At 45.1% G+C, this 20174-nt stretch overlaps 1 protein-coding gene across 4 annotated transcripts in view; it reads right to left on the bottom strand.

Moving 5' to 3' along the window:
- TNC (tenascin C) overlaps positions 1-20174 on the bottom strand; it is a 177455-nt gene that overhangs the window by 81115 nt on the left and 76166 nt on the right. For all 4 annotated transcript variants that reach the window (XM_078641994.1, XM_078641995.1, XM_078641996.1 and 1 more), the window contains exon 3: positions 3633-4946. In XM_078641994.1, the coding sequence (XP_078498120.1) occupies positions 3633-4946 (1314 nt within the window). The remainder of the gene's footprint in view (positions 1-3632; positions 4947-20174) is intronic.

The raw sequence follows: 20174 nt of genomic DNA, 5'->3' as shown, positions 1-20174 counted from the left end.
TTTTATGGTAATATTGGGGGATGGCTATCTGAAATGTCTTTGAGCATATGAGATGGGACAGGTGACTTGAGGGTAACATAAGTCAATATATTCTTGGTATCTCTGATGGCTCGATTCGCTGCTCAAAGGGTAGGTGCCCAGACATAGAGCACTGCTGTTTGTTTAGACGGAGCTGAGATCATATAGAAAAGTTGCAAAAGTATTCTATTTTTTATTGTTTTTTTCAGTGATGAATAAAAACTGTGATGAAAGCTGTGGACTAATTGTCTCATTTATTAGATGGAGCTGTAAACCCCGAAAGCTGTTTGAACTCTGTAGTGACAGCTTGCGGCAATCGCTGCATGTACTGGAGTGAGTTTTGCTAGCATAATAAATTACATAAGTTGGGAAAAAATAAACATTGATTCCCTAGCTCCAAATACAATAAATGGCTCATATTGGTCGAAAAATTATTGCAATATTGCAAAAAGAAACTACAGTGCAATAAAGCAAACCATTACAAAATAACCCTCGTGGTCAGAAGCAAATTGATGCACCCCTCCCCTGTAGAATGTGATGAGGGGCCCCAAGCTTCCTATATCAAACAAATATTCATTGGCCATGGGCTAAGCAGGTGCCCACTAAAGGGTTGGGTGCCCCTTTGCATTGCATTCTGCAGCACACATACAAAGAAGATATTGCCTTTCATCATAATTTATGTACAGGAAGGTGTCCCTTCTGGCATAAAAACTTTTCTGACCACAACACATACACCCTTGCACTATGTTGCAAGGGTGTTTGCGTTGGTGCATGGCAGAATAAAGTGCTGCCATGCAAAGAGAGAGCAGAACTGCACCACATCTTTGTATATATGTATATCTCTGTTCTCTCCGCTGCATTGTGGGATGTATTTGTACACCTCAGCCAAGGTTCGAAATTGGACTATCACTGAGGCTAAAATCGGTGTGATACATCAATAAAGGGAAATTTCTGGACAACTGTGCAGAATGTGCACCCACCTAAAGATTAATGCATTGTCCATTGTGACCGCCAGCAGTCAGGTCCGATTGCAAGAGCAGATGATTAATTTCTTGTAGCAAGTCAATTGCGAGGGAAAACATTTGTCATTGTAACACAATAAAAACAAGTCTGAGACTTTCCGATGTGAGTGGAAGAGATGCCAGAGTGTGAGTACTCACTTGCAATCCCTTTAGGAGGAATCTCCCTCTTCCATGCTAAATGTAGAACAGCTTGTACTCATCCATCTGACAACTAGAAATACTGTTGCCATGGAAGCCAGATTAAGGCTTGACTAGACCTCGACATGAAATCTGGTGGAATGGAACTGCATGTCAACAACATAAGCATGAAAATCTGGCTCGTTACCTAGTGTAATTAAGTGTTTGAAGCATAGGAAGGTACACTACCTGAACACTCAGTTTGAAACAGCTACTTGCCAAAACTTTGGGGAGAGGATGAGGCTTAATGGCTAGGGCTGTCGACCTCGAAGCTGGGGATCCCGGGTTCGAATCTTGGTAAGTAAACTCAACATTTTGTGATTTAAGGCAAATCACTAAGGGGCAGATTTATGAGGCCCCTATTTACAACGTGACGCATCTAGGAGATGCGTCACGTTGTAAAGCCCTGCGCCATTAGGAGGCGTTCCTGCGCAGGGGGGGGGGCGTTCCTGCGCAGGAACGCCTCCTAAAAGTGGCTGAGTGAAATCTATGAGATTTCACTCAGTCACTTTCAGGCCAATGCTGCGTCAAAACCCTGCGCCTGCTTGAAGCAGGCGTAGGTCTTGACGCATAATTGTAAAGATGGGGCACCCCCGAGCCTTGCTGGAGCTGCGTCGCGCTTGCGACACAACTCCAGCAATGCGCCACCTTTACGGCACAGATGCGTCACGCATCTGTGCCGTTTTTGCCCCATGGTGTGCCGCATTGTAAATGCGGCGCACCATGGGTGGCGGAGCTGTGGCGCACTGTGGCGCACATTAACTGGCGCATCCCTGGGGATGCGCCAGTTAACATAAATCTGCCCCTTAATCTCGATGTGCCTAACAAAAAAGAATGTGTCCGTCTGTAATGCCACTGGTGCTCATGTAAAGCGCTCTGATTCCACCAGGTCTAGTTCGCGCTATATAAAACTCTAAAGATAAGAAAAACATTATAGCCAAAAAAAAGAGGAATAAAATATTGTGAAGGAAAGTGTATATTTACTATATTTTACTACACCTATGTGTGTCTCGACAATGTATATGTTCAAGATATGCAGACTAGGAGTTAGGAACAGATTACCTATGCTTTCCTACATATGCCGATCTTCACACTAGTTATATCCTCGGTTTTTAAGCTACAATATTTTGGCACGTCGATATGTACCACATAATATTCGGACTTGCAACAGCACAGGTATGGTACTGACAATCTGAAAACATGTTAGCTATGTTGACAGCCACATGTCAAGGACGTCATCATTGTGTCCACAGGAGAACAATAATGAATGTGGTTTTTAAAAATCTTCTAGCAGCTGATTGACTTACTTGTAGATGGAGGAACAGCAGTTTTGTTTATTTCAATAAAGTGTAATCAAGGCACCAGATCATTTCCAGAGCTCTGTTAGTTTGCTCTGTACAGATCCCCTTTGTTCAGCTTTGTCTTGGCTCTGTCCCAAACTGTAGTCATTTACTAGCGCTGTTCTGCTATTTTATTAGTCGAATGTGCTGTTTTATTGCAATATCCAAAGGCCGGGGCTGTGCAATGTGTTTAATATGTGTTAATTACCTGGGGGAGGTCTCGTGGCACTTACAACAGGGCTTGCTTCTCATTACACTCCCCAGAATTGAGAGGCAAGGCTGGTAACTACACTGATTAGCAGGTATTATACAAAAGCTGATTTCTAGTTTGTAATATGTAAAAATAAGCATCTGGAAAGTAACACCGGATCAGTTTACTTCGTAAAATTGAAGAGGTGTTTTACTCCTATGTGGTTTCTTTATACCTAGCCTCCTGGTTTGAGTGAGTATGGACAAGTGCCAAGAGAGCACCGGAAGTGACCTCCATGACTGACAGTGGACTCTCATTAGATTGTGTTGCTGGTCACTGTGATATTCTGGCCCACAGGTGCTTGTGGAAGGGGTTCCTCCTGGCAGGCATCAATATCTACTTTATCGGTATAGATGCGAACAAAGAGATTGACTTAACCGTGAAAGTTAAAGGTTACTATATGAATGAAGTTTGGAAAAAGTTTGTTCCTGTCTGAGTCTCCTAAATTTCTTTACATCTTTAGTTAATTGCAGCTATGCGGAGCTCTCTGTGATGTCAGATTGAATTATGATCCTGACTTTCTGTTAAAGAGGCACATAGGCAACTATAATATTACATGTCATTAACATCTATGCAGTTGAATTATCTAAGAAAGGATATCTGATAGACGGCGATCAATCGCTGCCATGCATTATTGCAGTAACCTTTTCTCCAGGAAGGGATGGGCTTTCCCTAAGAAACAGTCTATCCATTTGCTGCACTGGCCTGTGCACCAGATGAAGCAATGATGCCCTCCCTGTCTTAAACACTTCAAAAGAGTATATAATGATGATGGTTGTAGCTCAATATACAAATAACATGAAATGAACAGTAACTGTTACCTACCTTCAGAGCAGTCTTCGCCCAAGAAGCCTTCTTCACAGACGCATTGGCCATTGACGCAAAGGCCCCGGTCATTGCAGTTGTTCAAGCAGGCCAAGGAGTCACAGTTCTCTCCAGTGAAACCTTCATCGCACACGCATTGTCCATTGACACAGCGTCCACGATCATTACAGTCATCCGGGCACCGGAGCTCACTGCAGTCTTCACCTTTGAAGCCGTCATCACAAATGCACTGTCCGTTGACACACCGGCCACGGTTCTTGCAGTCGTTTGGACACCGCAGTTCACCACAGTTTTCTCCCATGAAGCCTTCGTTGCATACGCACTGACCATTGACACAGACACCACGGTCGTTGCAGTCATCTGGGCATCTGAGCTCACCACAATCTTCACCTCGGTAGCCTTCATCGCACACGCACTGGCCATTGACACATCGGCCACGGTTGTCACAGTCACCAGGGCACCTTAAATCGCCACAGTCTTCCCCCATAAAGCCTTCGTCACACACGCACTGGCCGTTGACACATCGACCGCGGTTGTTGCAGTCATTGGGGCATCTCAATTCAGAACAGTCTTCACCCATGAAGTCTTCTTTGCACACACATTTTCCATCGACACATCGGCCACTGTCATTGCAGTCATTGGGACATCGCAATTCACTGCAGTCATCTCCTTGGAACCCATCATCACAGACGCAGAGTCCATTCACACAGCGACCACGATTATTGCAATTGTTCGGGCATGTCAGTTCACCACAGTCCTCCCCTGTGAAGCCCTCGTCGCAGAAGCAGACTCCATTGACACAACGGCCTCGGTCGAAGCAGTCATTGGGACAGATCAGTTCACTGCAGTCATCTCCTGTGAATCCTTCATCGCAGACGCATTCATCCTCCACACAGCGCCCACGATTGTTGCAGTTGTTGGGGCAGCGCGACTCACTGCAGTCTTCGCCAGTGAAACCTTCATCGCAGACACATTGCCCGTTCACACACTTTCCAAACTCGCTGCATTCAACTGGGCATATCTCCTGGTTGCAGTCCTCCCCACCATAGCCTTCGAAGCATACGCAGATGCCATTGACACACCTTCCTTGATCGTTGCAGTCGTCGGGGCAAGTGAGTTCACTGCAGTCAACACCAGTGAAGCCTTCATCACAGATACATTTACCATTGACACATTTGCCTCTGTTGTGGCAGTGGCCTGGGCATTCTGATTCTGAACAGTTGGGTCCTGTCCAGCCAGGCTCACAGATGCAGCTGCAGGTCTCAGTGCTATAATTTCCTCGCCCGTTGCAGTAAGGCTTTGTATCCACTGCACCTATAGGAATAGGAATAGATAACAATCTGTTACTGGGAAGAGAATGGGTGAGAGTGTCTACTGGGTTTAATATTAAAACATCATACACATTTTCGATTTCTAGTACAAATATTTTGTTCACTCTACAATTATGTCCATGCTATGTGACTCAGATTACTCACCTGCAGTTGAGTACAGATTTTGCTTATCACCTGCCCTTTCCCGACCTTCTTTTCGGTATATGCACTGGGGGAGAAAGGGTAGCGAGCTCTTAAGGGACCATATTTGCCGCTGGCCGCGCGACGCAAAGGGGAGCTGAGCGAGACAGCGTCTTAGTACCACATGCCGCGCGAGAGGAACTGCAGCGCGCTAGTCTATTGAGCCGCCATCCTCGCTAATGACCAATGGGAGGGCGCGGCCAATGGGAGGGCGCCCTCTGGCGGGGTGGGCGTTCCCAGGGGGTTTATAGAGAGCACAGCAACGCTGCCCGGTCTCTCCCGCCGCGCTCGTTCCCTGGGCTGCTCTGCGCTGTTGTTCTTCAGGCGCTGTTCCTGGCGCGGCCTCTGTGTGGCCGTCCTGCGCCTGCCTGCATCGCTGGTCTGGCGTCGGTTTGTCTGCCTCGTCGGGTGTGCGGTTAGTGCTGGTGATCAGGGCCCGCTTGTGGGCTTTCGCGGGTCGTTGTTCCGATGCAGAGTGGCGGTTTGCTGGGTCGAGGAGGCCGAGGGAGAGCGGGCCGGGCAGTGTTTGTTGTGTCGGTGTTCCCTGCGCAGACCTAGGTAGACGTGTGTGCGTCCTTTCGCTTTGAGGAGTTCCGATTTCAGATAACTGGTTCCTCTGTTTAAATGCGACCGTGTCGGCCAGTCGCTGGGTTCGCGTGGATGGTTGCGGGAAGTGGTGGCTACCACATGGCGGGAGTGAGATGAATCGTGGTGTGCCGCTGCGGTGGATAGCTTATCTGCCACCGACCGCAGCACACAGGCCACGACTTGTTTGCTTTTGTTATTTATGCTATTGAGTGCGTTATACGTGGTATCATATTCGATAAAGGGCAGGTCCAACCGCTGAAGCCCGAATGCGAACAGAGTACGCCCACCACAGACAAAGGAACGGTGGAGGCGGCCGAATTGTGGCGCCAACCCGATCTCCTCACATGTTAAGCAGCGTTACAGTGGGTCGTTTGAACCGACCACGCATTGCGGAAATCTTTCACTGATAAAGGCGGAGAGTGTAGTTTACTGTGCCCAGCATGACCGGGAGCCGAGACCTAGACATGTGGTCGACATAGTTCAAGGCCGCCAGGCATACTCGGTTCTTGGGGGCGGCGGGTGGAGAATGCAGGTGATGGTCGTTTCTCGGGTTTTTGTATGCGTTTTGTTACTGTCTGGTCTAGGGGACGGGGAGAGCCCGATGGCGTCGTGGTGGTATGTAGAGTTGGTCCCCGGGGATCTCCGGCAGCCGGAACTTGGTCGCTGTGCCATTGTCCGTGCCCTAATGCAGCAATCTTTTCGACTCCGAACGTGAGCCCTCCGTGGCGGGCCAGCTTTCAATGATTTCTTTGGTTCCAGCCTGAGACGGCGAGCGTGTACTTTAACTCCAGGCACATGTAAATTACGCTCAATGGCAGGAAGCGGCCCCTTCAGGCGAATAGCAGGAGATTCCCTAGTCCAGGACGGCGGAACAAATAGCATATTAAAATTAGCAATAAAAAGGGCACTCAAGTGAGAGTCTGGCAATTTTAAAGTGTTGCCCTACGCAGTTGGCTATAAGCATGCGGTTCAGACCTAAAAGAGAAAGACATACCTTGCATACTGATCGATCCATTGCACTTTATTAAACAGACAGATGCTCGTTACCTTCGGCGCTATAGATTTGGAATCTTACAATTTTGCAGGAAAAGCTTAGAGGGCACTTGAAGAATAAGGAGTGCCTTCGTGTGTCCGGGTCCGGGTTGTGTCTTTTGCGGTGAGTTGGGGGATGGCCCCTCGGGCCTTTTGTGATCGGCACTTTGTTCTGAAGAGGCGTGGAGGGTAGAGTGGACGGATGTTATTTTCGTGTTTGCACGTTTGTTTTGGCCCGGGTTTTTAGGGATGTTTGTGGACCGGCACGAAGTGTGTCTTTGGGGTGCTGGTCTGGGGTCGGGCAGGGGATAGTTACCCAAGTTTGTTATACTTTCCAACTTCTCCCCGAGTCGCACGTCCCTGACTGCCGTACTGTTGACCACCACGGGCGCAACCAAACTTTTGTTTAACGTGCTGTCCCACGCATCTGTGAACTGCCATTGTAGCTATGTTAGCCGTTTCAGAGCAACATGTTTCTGTGCTCCACACATAAGAGTGGAAGTACCCGCCGGCAGTTGTGTTTACAGACAGACGTTCGTTTGACTGCATTTGAAATGAGATTGGATGGTGAGAGTCAGTAATGCATGCATATCTTATTTCACGGACGATGCTATTCGGTTACAGTTTTGCGTCCTCTGCGCATGTGTGATGGTCCGCTAGTCTAGCCCCATTTTGCTGCACCCCGTGAACAGTGTTCTATCTCTTTCGTCTAGCCCCAATTTGCTGCGCCCCGCGAACAGTGTTCTTATCCTCTTGTTCAAATTACTTTTGTCGGTTGCATTACAATTCTAGACAGGAAAATCTGTTGCGAGCTGGGTGGGTATTTCGTGGCAGGCAAAAGCATTTGGTAATGATGCATGACGCACTCATGGTGCTCTGCTCGTGGGACTGTCTGCGGGAGCTGTGGGGTTTCGTTGGATACATCGACACTGGTGAGAGTCTGCGGTGATGCGCCGGGGAAGTGTAGCTGCGTGGTCCGTGTCCCTACGGGAGAGAAGTGTATAGCGTTTTCGGGCCACTTGTGTGAAATTGTCTGGAGGTTGCTCAGGCGTTAACGCAGTGGCGGAGGGGATTGGGCATCGGTCTCCAGAATTGACGTAGGGAGTTCGAGCCTTGTCTTGGTGGTAAATGGCGAATTTCCGGTGTGCGATCCATTCAGGGTTCGTCGGGTGTTACGGGTGTGTGGTTAGTGCCGGGAGGTGCAGCGTTTGGTGTGGGACTAGGTTGGCGCTTAATTGATCGCAGGTATCAGTCCCTCGTTACAATCCCCCCCCCGAGCAATCAGCTTGGGGTGCCGCCTTAGTGCATTTTACTGCTGCAGTATTTTGGAACATTGTTCAAAGAGGCCTACATTTGAGTTGGCATAGGTATGTTTCCGATCTGACACGGGTGTATTCACAGGGAAGCTGGGACGTGTTGTGCTGCATATCCTTCTGGTGTTGGTAAGTGCAGTGCAATTAGATTTCGTAGTAGCAGCATCTGTCATTTAAAGTGCTTGGAAACAGCAGAATTAAGCTTTTAAACACGTTTTTATTGTAAGATCCTAGCACTTACTCTTGTTTCTGGGTTTGTTTGGGAGGCAGATGTGAATTACACTAATTTCCACTTTTCACTTGTTACAGGTGAAAACCAGGGTTAAGTCTATATACATCCTTTAGGAACCAGCCTCAATGTATTCATACGCTACTAGCAAAGGCTTTCCTGCAGTGATATGTCAATAAACGCCTAGCGCATCCGTTAATGTTGTATGCCAATTTTTGGTGGCTAAAAATATGTATTTTTTCCTATTGCATTTGATGAACCTACACGGTGCATCCAAGAGCGACGACATTTAAATTATTTCTTCCTTTGAGTCAGTAAAAATTGGTGTTTTTCAAAGTGGTAGTTGAAATATCGAGTGACAGAAAAACAGATCTGTACCTGTTTTGCTTCCAGAGCAATAGTTAGTTAAAAGTTGCGGCGAACATTGAAAAAGCCCACTCAGAGCAAGGCGATGAAAATGGCTATGTTCTTTTTATGTAGCTCAATTTTTCCGAAAGACAATGGGTCGCGGCGTCTTTGTGATAACATGTGGCAAGGGCAAGTTAAGGTGAAACCTCGCGCCACCAGAAAACACAGGTTCGTTGGTTGTGCTTTATGCAGCCACTTGGTATTTCATCTGGGGTTAGTCATACGTGTCTGTGATGTTTGCCTCTTCCCCTTTAATGCTCAATGTTCTCTACTCACATTCTAAGTTCTGAGAATATGCTTGTCTCAAAATTCTCACCATGTCAGTTGCTCTTGGCTGTTCATGGGATGAGGTTTTATTAAACCCACCTACTCTCTAAACTTAAGATTCCTCGTTTTTATTATATGCATTTAACTAATTTTACACTGGCGACGATTGAACACCTCAACCTGAACAACTTAACAAAGAAAAGTACCTCGCTTCCTCCTCCAGCGGCAGAAATACGAAAAGAGAAGCGTCGACTTCCCAGCGGCTGATTTTCACACTAAAAACGCGGTGAGGCGAGCGGGAGGACTATTATTGGCATAAAGAGCTCAAGGGTTTCTAGTAGAGTCGATAAATCGAAAAGAAAAGCTTTCTTTTGATTAATGCGCAATATCAACGTTCTTCGGCTTTACTCGCACTAGACTTGCCTCGCGCTACACTCAAAACAGATCTACGCGCATATACGTCAGACGCTGACGTGTGGTGAACGTGCGCTGCGCTTCAATATCATAGCTGCGTTGCGTTCCAGCGCAGAGCGGTCCATTTCTGCAAGTACGTGGCGTTTCTGCACGTCATAATAAGCGCATTGGAATACAGCGTGTGAACAGATTCTGTTTAACACAAGAAAAAATAATCTATCCTTCTGGAACACATCTTACAATACAAGGAACATTAGCCAAAGGACCATTCTAAAATTAGAATTATTCTTTTATTGAAGTATTCTACTCCCTGAATTAATTTACCAAAACGTGAAATATTATGATCTCATAGCCAAAGGAATAAATAACACTTGAACAAACAGTCTAAAGGAATAAATAACACTTGAACAAACAGTCTACATTATCTATTAAACCATAAAGACTGAAACTTGGTTGGAGTTATATAAGAAAGTGAAAAGAGAAAGACTACTTTAAAAAAAAATAAAAAAAATTTAAAAAAAACTTTTTTTTTTTGGCATTATTAAACAAAGTATCTATTACTTACCTGGAAATTGAATTATATAAGTACACAAAATGCAAAATGTTACTCAGTCAGCGTTCTTTCTGGTCAGTCCTGGTGAACCGAATGTGAAATGGAAAAAGTGGAAAAAGATTTTTGCAAACTATGCAAGAGTATGTGGAACAAATCTCAGTGCCGAGAGAAAACACTCACTTTTATTACATTGCCTAGGAGGAGAAGGGCAAGACGTTCTTGAGCATTTACCTGACCTTTCAGCTGCGGAACAAAGAAATCTAAATGAATATGAGATTGCTATAGTATAACTAGATAGACATTACTTACCTAGACTCAGCACAATAATGGAAAGATACCATTTTGGCCTGAGAGAACAAAAGAAAGATGAGTCTGTCGAAGACTATGTATCGTCCTTAAGGAAACTTGCTTCCTCTTGCAATTTTGGTCAATCACTTGATGAGAGAATTCGTGATCAGTTTGTTTTAAGGTGTGCTCATGATGATATAAGAAAAGAACTTTGGTTAAAAGATGAACCACCTCTTGAAGAAGTACTTGAGATTGCTAAACAAGTCGAACACATGACGAAATGTGTTGGTGAACTTAAAAAGGAGAAAGATAAACCCTCTGTTTCTGACTCTAAAGAAGAAGTAAAAGTTGATGAAACGATTTGTCAAGTTAAAAAAACTGATGGGACAAATCCTGATGAAAGAACATTTAGACAAATGAACTCTTCGAATATTAGGTTCTCTTGTTTTAGATGTGGTCAAATTAATCATTTGGCTAATTCTCCTATTTGTCCTGCTCTGAAAACAACTTGTAACATATGTAATAAAAGGGGTCACTATGCTAGATTTTGCAGGTCAAAGCCACAAAGCAATGATAATCCTAGGAGAAGATGGTCACAGCCTCATGTAAGATCAATTTGTTTTGAGGTGAATGATGGTGAGTCGGATCATCCTTCATTTCTGGTCAAAGTAGAGAATAACATGATAAACTTAAAATTTGATTCGTGCTCAAAAATAACTATAATAAATGAGGAAATGTTTAATAATTTATTTGCAGGAAACGTAAAAATGTTTAAATGTGATATTGTTCCTTTAGGTTATAGTGAAAAACCAATCTCTATGTTGGGATACTTTTTGGCTGAAATTGAACTGGGATCTCGTATAATTGTGGGAAAAGTATATATTTCAAAAAGAGGAGATGCATTGTTAGGTTGGTTACATCAACGACAGTTGGGTGTCACACTTGATCCCAATGCTTCTCCTCAAGTTCAAGTTCAAGAGATATCTGATTCTCCTAGTACTACAAGTGATGTAAATTTATCTGTTGCTTTAGCAAATAAAACTCCAAAGGTGTTTAAAAATGAGCTAGGATGTTTGCGTGGGTATAAACATTTGATCAAATTGAAAGATAATGCTATCCCTGTTGTAGCTAAAGTTAGGAGAATTCCCCTCTCAGAACAGGCTAAAGTACAAGATGAATTAGATAAACTTATCAATAGCAACATCATTGTCCCAGTTGAAGCTACAGAATGGCTTGCTCCTGTTGTAATAGCGAAGAAATCCACAGGTGATATTCGCCTTTGCATTGATTTGAGGTCATTAAATAAGGAGGTGGTAGTCGATAGGTTCCCACTTCCTAACATCGATGAAATGATTTGCACTTTAGAAGGAGCGAGATATTTTACTACCCTTGATCTCGCTTCTGCCTACCACCAGGTAGAATTAGATGATTCATGCCAGGACTTAACTGCCTTTATTACACCGATGGGTACCTATAAGTTCAAAAGAATGCCGTTTGGCCTGGTTTCTGCGGCCTCAGTTTTTCAGAGGATCATGTCAAGAATTTTGAGAGGGCTAATTGGTGTAAAGTGCTACCAAGATAATCTATTAATATATGGTGGCAGTGCTGATGAACATGATACTCGAGTTTCTATGGTCTTGAAAAGGTTAGAAAGTGCTGGCATGACATTAAAAAGGGAGAAGTGCAAATTTGGCGTACAAGAGGTTAATTATCTGGGTCATCGCATCACATGTAATGGAGTTTTTCCAAAAATGGAATTAGTGGAAACTATTGATAAAGTGAAGGAACCCACTTGCAAAGAGGAACTTCTTTCCTTTTTGGGTATGGTAGAATTTTATGGAAAATTCATTTTTAATTTTGCAGAGAAAACACATAACTTAAGAAAATTAACAGTAAAAAATTCTGTTTTTAATTGGTCACCTGATTGCAAATCAGAGTTTTTAAACTTAAAGAAAGAATTGAATAAGGCACCGTCACTTCATGCCTTTGTCCCTGGTCTGCCTACTATGTTGTTCACTGACGCAAGTGACAAAGGACTTGGTGCAGTCTTAGTACAAAAGAAAAATGGAAAAGATTCTTTGATATGTTGTTCTTCGCGTTGTCTCAGGGGATCGGAGTTGAATTACTCTGTAATAGAAAAGGAGTCTTTAGCAATTTTTTGGGCATTAAGAAAGTTAAAAAATTTGATCTGGGGGACAAAAATCTGTGTTTTATCTGACCATAAACCGTTAAAGGAGGTTTTTTCTAAAAAGGGTTTAGACGCAATCTCTTCTAGGATAAAAAGATGGATTGTTTCCTTACAGGAATTTGATTTTGAAGTCGAATATATTCCTGGAGTTGCGAATAAATCAGCAGATTGCTTATCTAGGTTGGTTGACCATGAAAATTCAGAGCAAGATGAAGTGTGTGATTCAGAAGATATTGTAAACGTGTGTGAGGTGACTGACGGTGCCATTATCGAGTCTGAATGGAGATCTGAGTTGGAAAAGGATGAAGATATTTCAAAAGTTATTCTTTCTTTGAAGAATAATTCTCGTTTAGACAAGCCTTGGTTGTTGGTTGCTGATGAGTTATCGGTGAGTGATGGTCTGTTAACTCGTGGAACTAAGCTGGTTCCTCCTTATTCACTAAGGAATAAATTGCTGGCACATGCTCATTGTGGTCATTTGGGCATAGTCAAGACTAAAGAGTTTCTTCGCATGCAGTTCTGGTGGCCTGGCATGGACTTAGAAATTGAGAGATTGGTCCGTGAATGTCCAGAATGCTGCTCTAGTGACAAAATTTTAAAGACAAGACAAATGCCAATGGTGAAGAGGGCGTTACCTGCTCATCCATGGGATGAGGTTGCAATTGACATTCTCGGTCCTCTCTCTGGGGTTTCTGATACCCCTTATCTTATTGTCTTAATTGACTTATACTCAAGATGGATTGAAGTCTCTGCAGTCAGGGAAATCACTTCTAATTCTGTCATCAAATTCTTAGAGTCTATATTTAATAAGGAAAGTTTTCCTAACAGTCTGCTATCTGACAATGGTCCTCAATTTTGTTCTTCCATATTTACTGACTTTCTGAAGAAATGTGATATTAACCATAAAAGATGTTCTCTTTACCATCCTGAAACAAATGGTGCTGTGGAGAGAGTTAATAGGACTCTGAAAGAGTCTATACAACTTGCTCGTTCCTCTGGGTTAGATTGGAAGTCTACTTTGCAGGACAGGATTAATGTTTATCGTTTTGCTCCCCACTCTACAACTGGCAGGTCTCCATTTGAGCTGTTCAAAGGGAGGGTTCCCAACACGTTGTTGTGTCCTGGGTGGATGTGTCTTAACAAGGGTCTTGTTGATAATGATGTTAGTGATTGGAGAACTAAGGAAATTCTCAAACAAGATGTTAGAAAAACTAACTTTGATCTCAGGAAACGTGTATCTTCATGTGAGGTCAAGGTGGCTGATTTAGTAAAAATAAAGACCCCTGTAGGACGTAAACCTTGGTCCAAGTACACTGACATTAGGTCTGTTGTCAAGATTTTTAAAAATGCTGTCAAAACTGATGATGGTAGAATATGGAATAAGAGTCGAATTGTTGTTGTTAATGCTGATGTTTCTCCTTTTGATGACAATCAGTGTTTTGGTACTCGTTTAAGCACTAACTTTCCTTCTCACAGGTCTACGTTTCCTTCCAGGAGAAGTCTAAGAGCACGGAAAGCACCATCTTATTTGAAAGATTATATTTAAGTTTGAGTTCTATTTGAGAAGCTGCTTTCTGTTGTTTCTCTGATGTTTTAATTGTTTTTTTATATAAGAAGGAGCTCTGATGTTTTAATTTTCTTTTTTGTATAAGAGGGAGATGTGTGATGTTTGCCTCTTCCCCTTTAATGCTCAATGTTCTCTACTCACATTCTAAGTTCTGAGAATATGCTTGTCTCAAAATTCTCACCATGTCAGTTGCTCTTGGCTGTTCATGGGATGAGGTTTTATTAAACCCACCTACTCTCTAAACTTAAGATTCCTCGTTTTTATTATATGTATTTAACTAATTTTACAGTGTCGCTGTCTACTCGTTTGCCTTCCGTATTCGAATAGGATCCTCTAGGGCTGGGATACACGTTAGTTTCACCGTGCAGCGTTGCTACAGCATGAGTGTCCCGTTTTGTTTTTTGCGCAGGAGCAGGATTGCGCTGTGTTGGTTGGTTGTGCTTTATGCAACCACTTGGTATTTCATCTGGGGTTAGCCATACGTGTTGCTGTCTTTCAGCTAGCATCATTATGCCACATTTCTTTCTGCGGCGTCCGCATTAGCTCGCCATGGTCATGGCAAGGGGAAGGCTATACATCCTCATGGTGTCGGCAGCTTGCAGGCCAGAGACATCCAACCGAATATTAAGAAGCAGTCTAAATTTACAATGACTTAGCCCAAGTATTTAGTCCGCATGGGTACGCAGCTTGTGGGCCCTGTTTGCATCACGCACATTCCCAATACTTTGTGGGGATCCTCCGGGCGCATTCAGCTAAGGTTAACCCAAAATTCTGTCCATAAGTTTTTGACAACTCGTTTAATAATCCACAATAATTGCATCTACGGCCCAGTTGCCTCAACAGTATATGTCTGTTGTAATTAAGTCAGAGTCAGGCAATACTAGCATGAATGAGCATTTAGTGAGACAGCTCTAATGCACTTTTTAAGACTGCGCTAATGAACATTGTAGAAGACTGCTCGATATACGAGAGGTTATTTGCGCGGGGCTCGGGGAGGGCAAACTTGGTACCAGCATGCAATATCAGCAAATGAATTTGCCCCCTAGGGTGGCCAGGGCCCGGTTAGAGAGCCTGAGTAACAAAGGGCATCGCCTGTTAGATGGGATGGTAATGAATTCCAATGGCACGCTACGAAGGGGCTCAGGTAGTGGGGTCAAGAGTTTTGACTGCTCCATTCGATCCACAAAGGAAATTCACCGGTGTTGGCAGCCTCTAATTAATAAACAATTAGACCGTTCCGCGGGGGACCAGAGCAAGACAATTAAAGGGGTGGTTTGTCGGCATTCTAACATCCCTCGTGCCCAGGCTTTATTAACTCTGGCGTGGCTTGACACAGTGGTATCACCCACAAGCCTGAATATTTATCAGAGGGCTGGCTTCTGCGTTCGCGGCGCATGCCTGGAGGCCAAACACGTTATTAATTAACAAACAGGTGCTGCTGATTATTGCAAAGGTATAGGTGGCGTTGAGCATATATTTTGCCTGGCATCTGCCAGCAAGGCACGATGTTTCTTCTTCCCAACGATGTTTTATACATCACTATATAACCGTTATGCCGTTTTGTGTGTTGGACATAACAAGGGTACTGACCATTGCTTAAGTAAAAGGGACTCAAAGGAGTTCTCAGAATGATGAAGGGCTGAGTGGCTTCGCGGAGAGTTAAACTTATGGCATCAAGGTAATAAAGATAGCAACAGCAGGCGCATAGCTGGCTTGTCTGCTGACTCTGATCACTTTCAATTTAGATTGAACCCCCGAATAAACTAAATTTGTATGAAAGTGGGGAAATTATACCTTAGTTGCTTAAACGAATGAAGCACATCTCAATCACGACAAATGTTAAAAGTAAAAGGGACTCAAAGGAGTTCTCAGAATGTGAAGGGCTGAGTGGCCTTGCGGAGAGTAAAACTTATGGCATCAAGGTAATAAAGATAGCAACAGCAGGCGCCTAGCTGGCTTGTCTGCTGACTAAGAAAAACACAAGAAAGGGAGATGTTGGGTGTCTGGAGCTTCCAGAACCATCCCCCGCACCAGTGTACCACAGAGACAATTGGGGGTGACCTAACAGGCAGAACATTTCTTTCCAGGTTGCTTTCAGAACATCACTTTTTAGAGCAGAGAGTGCCTGATTGTAAGTACCTAAGAGAGTGGAGGAAGGGAGCAGTACGCAATTCTACCGCAGAGTTGTATTTTAAGACCTAGGGGAATACAAAATAGCACTTATTGAACTGATACAAGCACCTTATCTTGCTGTTGTCCTTCAACAATCTGCTGTTGTGATTGTGTTTATTTACAGAATAGATACAATATATTTTGTTGAAGACCATTGCTGGTATCGGGTTGTAATTTCACGCACAAAATGCCTTCAACACAAATGTCGACATTAAAAATACCTACAGCAATACCCAGCAGTTTATGCCCCTATTAGCTATATGCTGAAACATTAGCATGAAAGGAATTGTCAACTGCAAGCATCTCCCTATAAATATGGTAGGTTTGGGGCTGAAATACTAAATTAAAGAGGTCGGACAAGTCGAATTGAAACATGGTGAAATTACAGACAAACATGGTGGGGTTATAGTTTGAGGATTAGGTCTTTTTAGTACCCCAGGTTTGGCCGATGTGACAGCCGAATCCTGTTTTGTTTCATACTCCAATGAGCTGCAGTACGGTTGGTATTTTGTGGCATCTTGGGTGCGCACGATGATCTACTTCTCCAGGTGGATTAGTATTTAAGGCTTAAATCAAGGGGTCACGACGGGAATGATGGGTTCAAGGTGAATGATGCCTCTGTAATAGATCCCGTATGTGACGTGCGGGGGTAAATAATGCCACTAGGTAAACAAAATACATGAGGTAGCCAACTGTGCCTTACAGAAGGGGGAAGTGACAAGGGGCACGTTACAAGAGAAACCAAGTTCAATTGGAGGCGGCATACCGTACAGGGACAATGTCTGTGAAGAACAAGAAAGCGTATTCCTGAGTGTTAAATTTCAAACTGGGGTAATCATAAATGCTTAGAACCCTGGAGTGACAGTGCCCCTATGAAGTTGGGCAGGCGAAGGGAGCTCGAGTTAAGAGCCACCCAAATACGCAATGGGGATAGGTGGAATGCTTGTCTGGACTGGGGGTGAACATATCCCTCCTGGATGTACAAGTGGTACGAAACAGCGAGGCGAAGTAGCTAAGTGGGTGGGGGGGCTCTGTCATCGACGGGGGCCTCCTCCAGAGCTGTGGCGGAGTACAGGGCGATCTGGAAGCAGATGGACAGTAGGGGTACCTCTGCGGCAGAAGGATACAGTCAATACCTCTGCCTTGCACAGTAGAGGTGCCTGAGCCAAGAACCTGGAGCCGAAGGGGTTCCAGGAAACAGCGTCGGCGCCCCGTTAGTCCTTCGGGCGGTCGGGGGGCCTGAACCGACCGGGGGTGTGCCTCATCGCTCCGCCCTGACAGGGGGGGCGGGAGTAGATCGAAATAAAGTGATAATGTACTGCACCGTCAGAGCATCGACTCGCCGTGCAAGATGGCTCGTTAGGCATGCGGGTCAGCGAGGGGCTGCCGCATTGGATCGCCTGTAAGATGACCCACCTTATCTGCTACTTGTTGTGCGAAATAAACCTGCACCACTGCTTTCCCACAAATATGTCTCGTGAGTTTCCTTGGTATGTAAGTGTTATGGTAAACAATGTGGAGCGAGCGCTGGCGGTGTGGGCACTATGCCGCTGGCCGCGCGACGCAAAGGGGAGCTGAGCGAGACAGCGTCTTAGTACCACATGCCGCGCAAGAGGAACTGCAGCGCGCTAGTCTATTGAGCCGCCATCCTCGCTAATGACCAATGGGAGGGCGCGGCCAATGGGAGGGCGCCCTCTGGCGGGGTGGGCGTTCCCAGGGGGTTTATAGAGAGCACAGCAACGCTGCCCGGTCTCTCCCGCCGCGCTCGTTCCCTGGGCTGCTCTGCGCTGTTCCCACCCTAGCCCTGACCCAGCGGCAGGCGAAGTTGCGAACTGTTAATGGTCTTGTTTTATGTTGCAGGCGGAGTCACAGGGCGATCTGGAAGCAGATGGACAGTAGGGGTACCTCTGCGGCAGAAGGATACAGTCAATACCTCTGCCTGGCACAGTAGGGGTGCCTGAGCCAAGAACCTGGAGCCGAAGGGGTTCCAGGAAACAGCGTCGGCGCCCCGTTAGTCCTTCGGGCGGTCGGGGGGCCTGAACCGACCGGGGGTGTGCCTCATCGCTCCGCCCTGACAGGGGGGGCGGGAGTAGATCGAAATAAAGTGATAATGTACTGCACCGTCAGAGCATCGACTCGCCGTGCAAGATGGCTCGTTAGGCATGCGGGTCAGCGAGGGGCTGCCGCATTGGATCGCCTGTAAGATGACCCACCTTATCTGCTACTTGTTGTGCGAAATAAACCTGCACCACTGCTTTCCCACAAATATGTCTCGTGAGTTTCCTTGGTATGTAAGTGTTATGGTAAACAATGTGGAGCGAGCGCTGGCGGTGTGGGCACTATATATTACGCACCTAAATATAAGATGAGTTAAAAAAAATTACTTTCTCCCCATTTCTTTCAAAGAGCAGTTAAGAAGTGGATGCCCAAAGTATCCTATCGTCGTCTGCTACCCAAAGGATTAATGACAACATTTGGGATAAAAAAGAATAGACCTTCACACGTTTCAAGGAACTGCTATTTTTTCTAGTGCACATTCTGGCCTTGAAGTTTATATTCACCTTCCTGGTCAGTTTTTAAATGACATCCAAGGTAATCAGGTTCGGCAACAATGAAAGGGAATTGGGAATTTGTGTATTGCAGTGTGAGAGTGAAAGGAGTGGAGACAAGTACCAGAACTAACAGGAAGTTAAGGAACAAGAAATGCAGTAGCATATCTGGAAAGAGAAAAGCTGATTTGATTGACTCAGGAAACAGCAAATTGATGTGGACGAATCAGGGGAAGACATTACCATTCTGATACGTACCTGGAAATAGGAGGGGGTGATGTCAGTGAACACTAATCACAAAGGATGGGTATCAAAGGATGAGCCACAAATTATTCAAGAGCAGTGGCATAGCAAGAGGGGGGAGTAGTCCACCTCAGGCGGCACCTGTTTTGGGGGCAGCAGCCTTGCCCCCGCTCTTACATGAGCCAGCATCCCCCGCTCATCAGCACGAGGCGGCAAAGGCAGGGACCTCCAAGGGCGGCAAAGTGCCTAGCTGCGCCACTACGCAAAGGGCAATTTGCTCTGCATTACATGACTGTGTAAATAAATGTAATGCAAAACAGCAGCTCGCACTGCACTGCGTTATATTTCGTTCTGGGAGGCATTCCATCTTTGGAGCATGGGCGCTCCTGTGCATCTACCCATCGATTTCACGCAATCCCAGAATTAGAAAGGTTTGCATACCTGGTGTAGTGTCTTGTGAATATGAATAGCAGGAACCCTCTGGTCCCTGATGGACTCCATAGGAGAATAACATAATCGGTTGGGTGTAGTAATAAAGTTTATGACACAGTGCAATCAGTTAACTGTTGCAGAATTGAAGCTGAAGAATAAAGACATGCACTACAGAGCTCCAGGTGTGGTGTGGTCATTTTCATGCTACGAGGCTGGGGAAGACGCTACATCTGGGATGGGATACTTGCCCCGAAGAAACAAGACTGCCCTCCCTGAGAGTTTGCTAAGGTTCAGCAAACTGCTTGTTATTGCCATGTGCGCCTCAGTAGAGGTGAAGCAGTCTATGATTGACATATGTGGAGTCATGGTGCCACTCCAGCTAGTGCTTACAGGAGGGGCAGGTCCAAGTGGGCAGCAGATGTCGCTGAAGTGGGCCCTGCTCTCAATGCCAGTAAGGTCCACCACTGGCTATGGTGCCGCCACCTTCCTGGAACCACTGCTTCCATTTGATACTGCCAAAAAGCAGAATATTGGCCCCAGGTGGACTGCATGGATTTACACATTAGATGATTTCATTGATGCGCTAGAAGCAGAAGACAAAAATATCATCAAATAATTAAAAAACGTTACAGGTGACGGATTGAAAGAAGAGATAAAGAAAATACCCCAAGCTGATGAGATATCCTATGGTCAAGGTAAGAAGACATTAGAAACGAAGTTCAATCCAATGCTGAAAATTGACTATGAAAGGTACATTTTCAACCAGGCAGGCAGCAAGCTGGTGAAAT

The sequence above is a fragment of the Lissotriton helveticus genome, chromosome 5_1 (genome assembly GCF_964261635.1).
Source record: "Lissotriton helveticus chromosome 5_1, aLisHel1.1, whole genome shotgun sequence".
NCBI lineage: Eukaryota > Metazoa > Chordata > Amphibia > Caudata > Salamandridae > Lissotriton > Lissotriton helveticus.
Note: the sequence above shows the minus strand (reverse complement) of the source record. Positions and strands in the feature narration are given on the sequence as shown.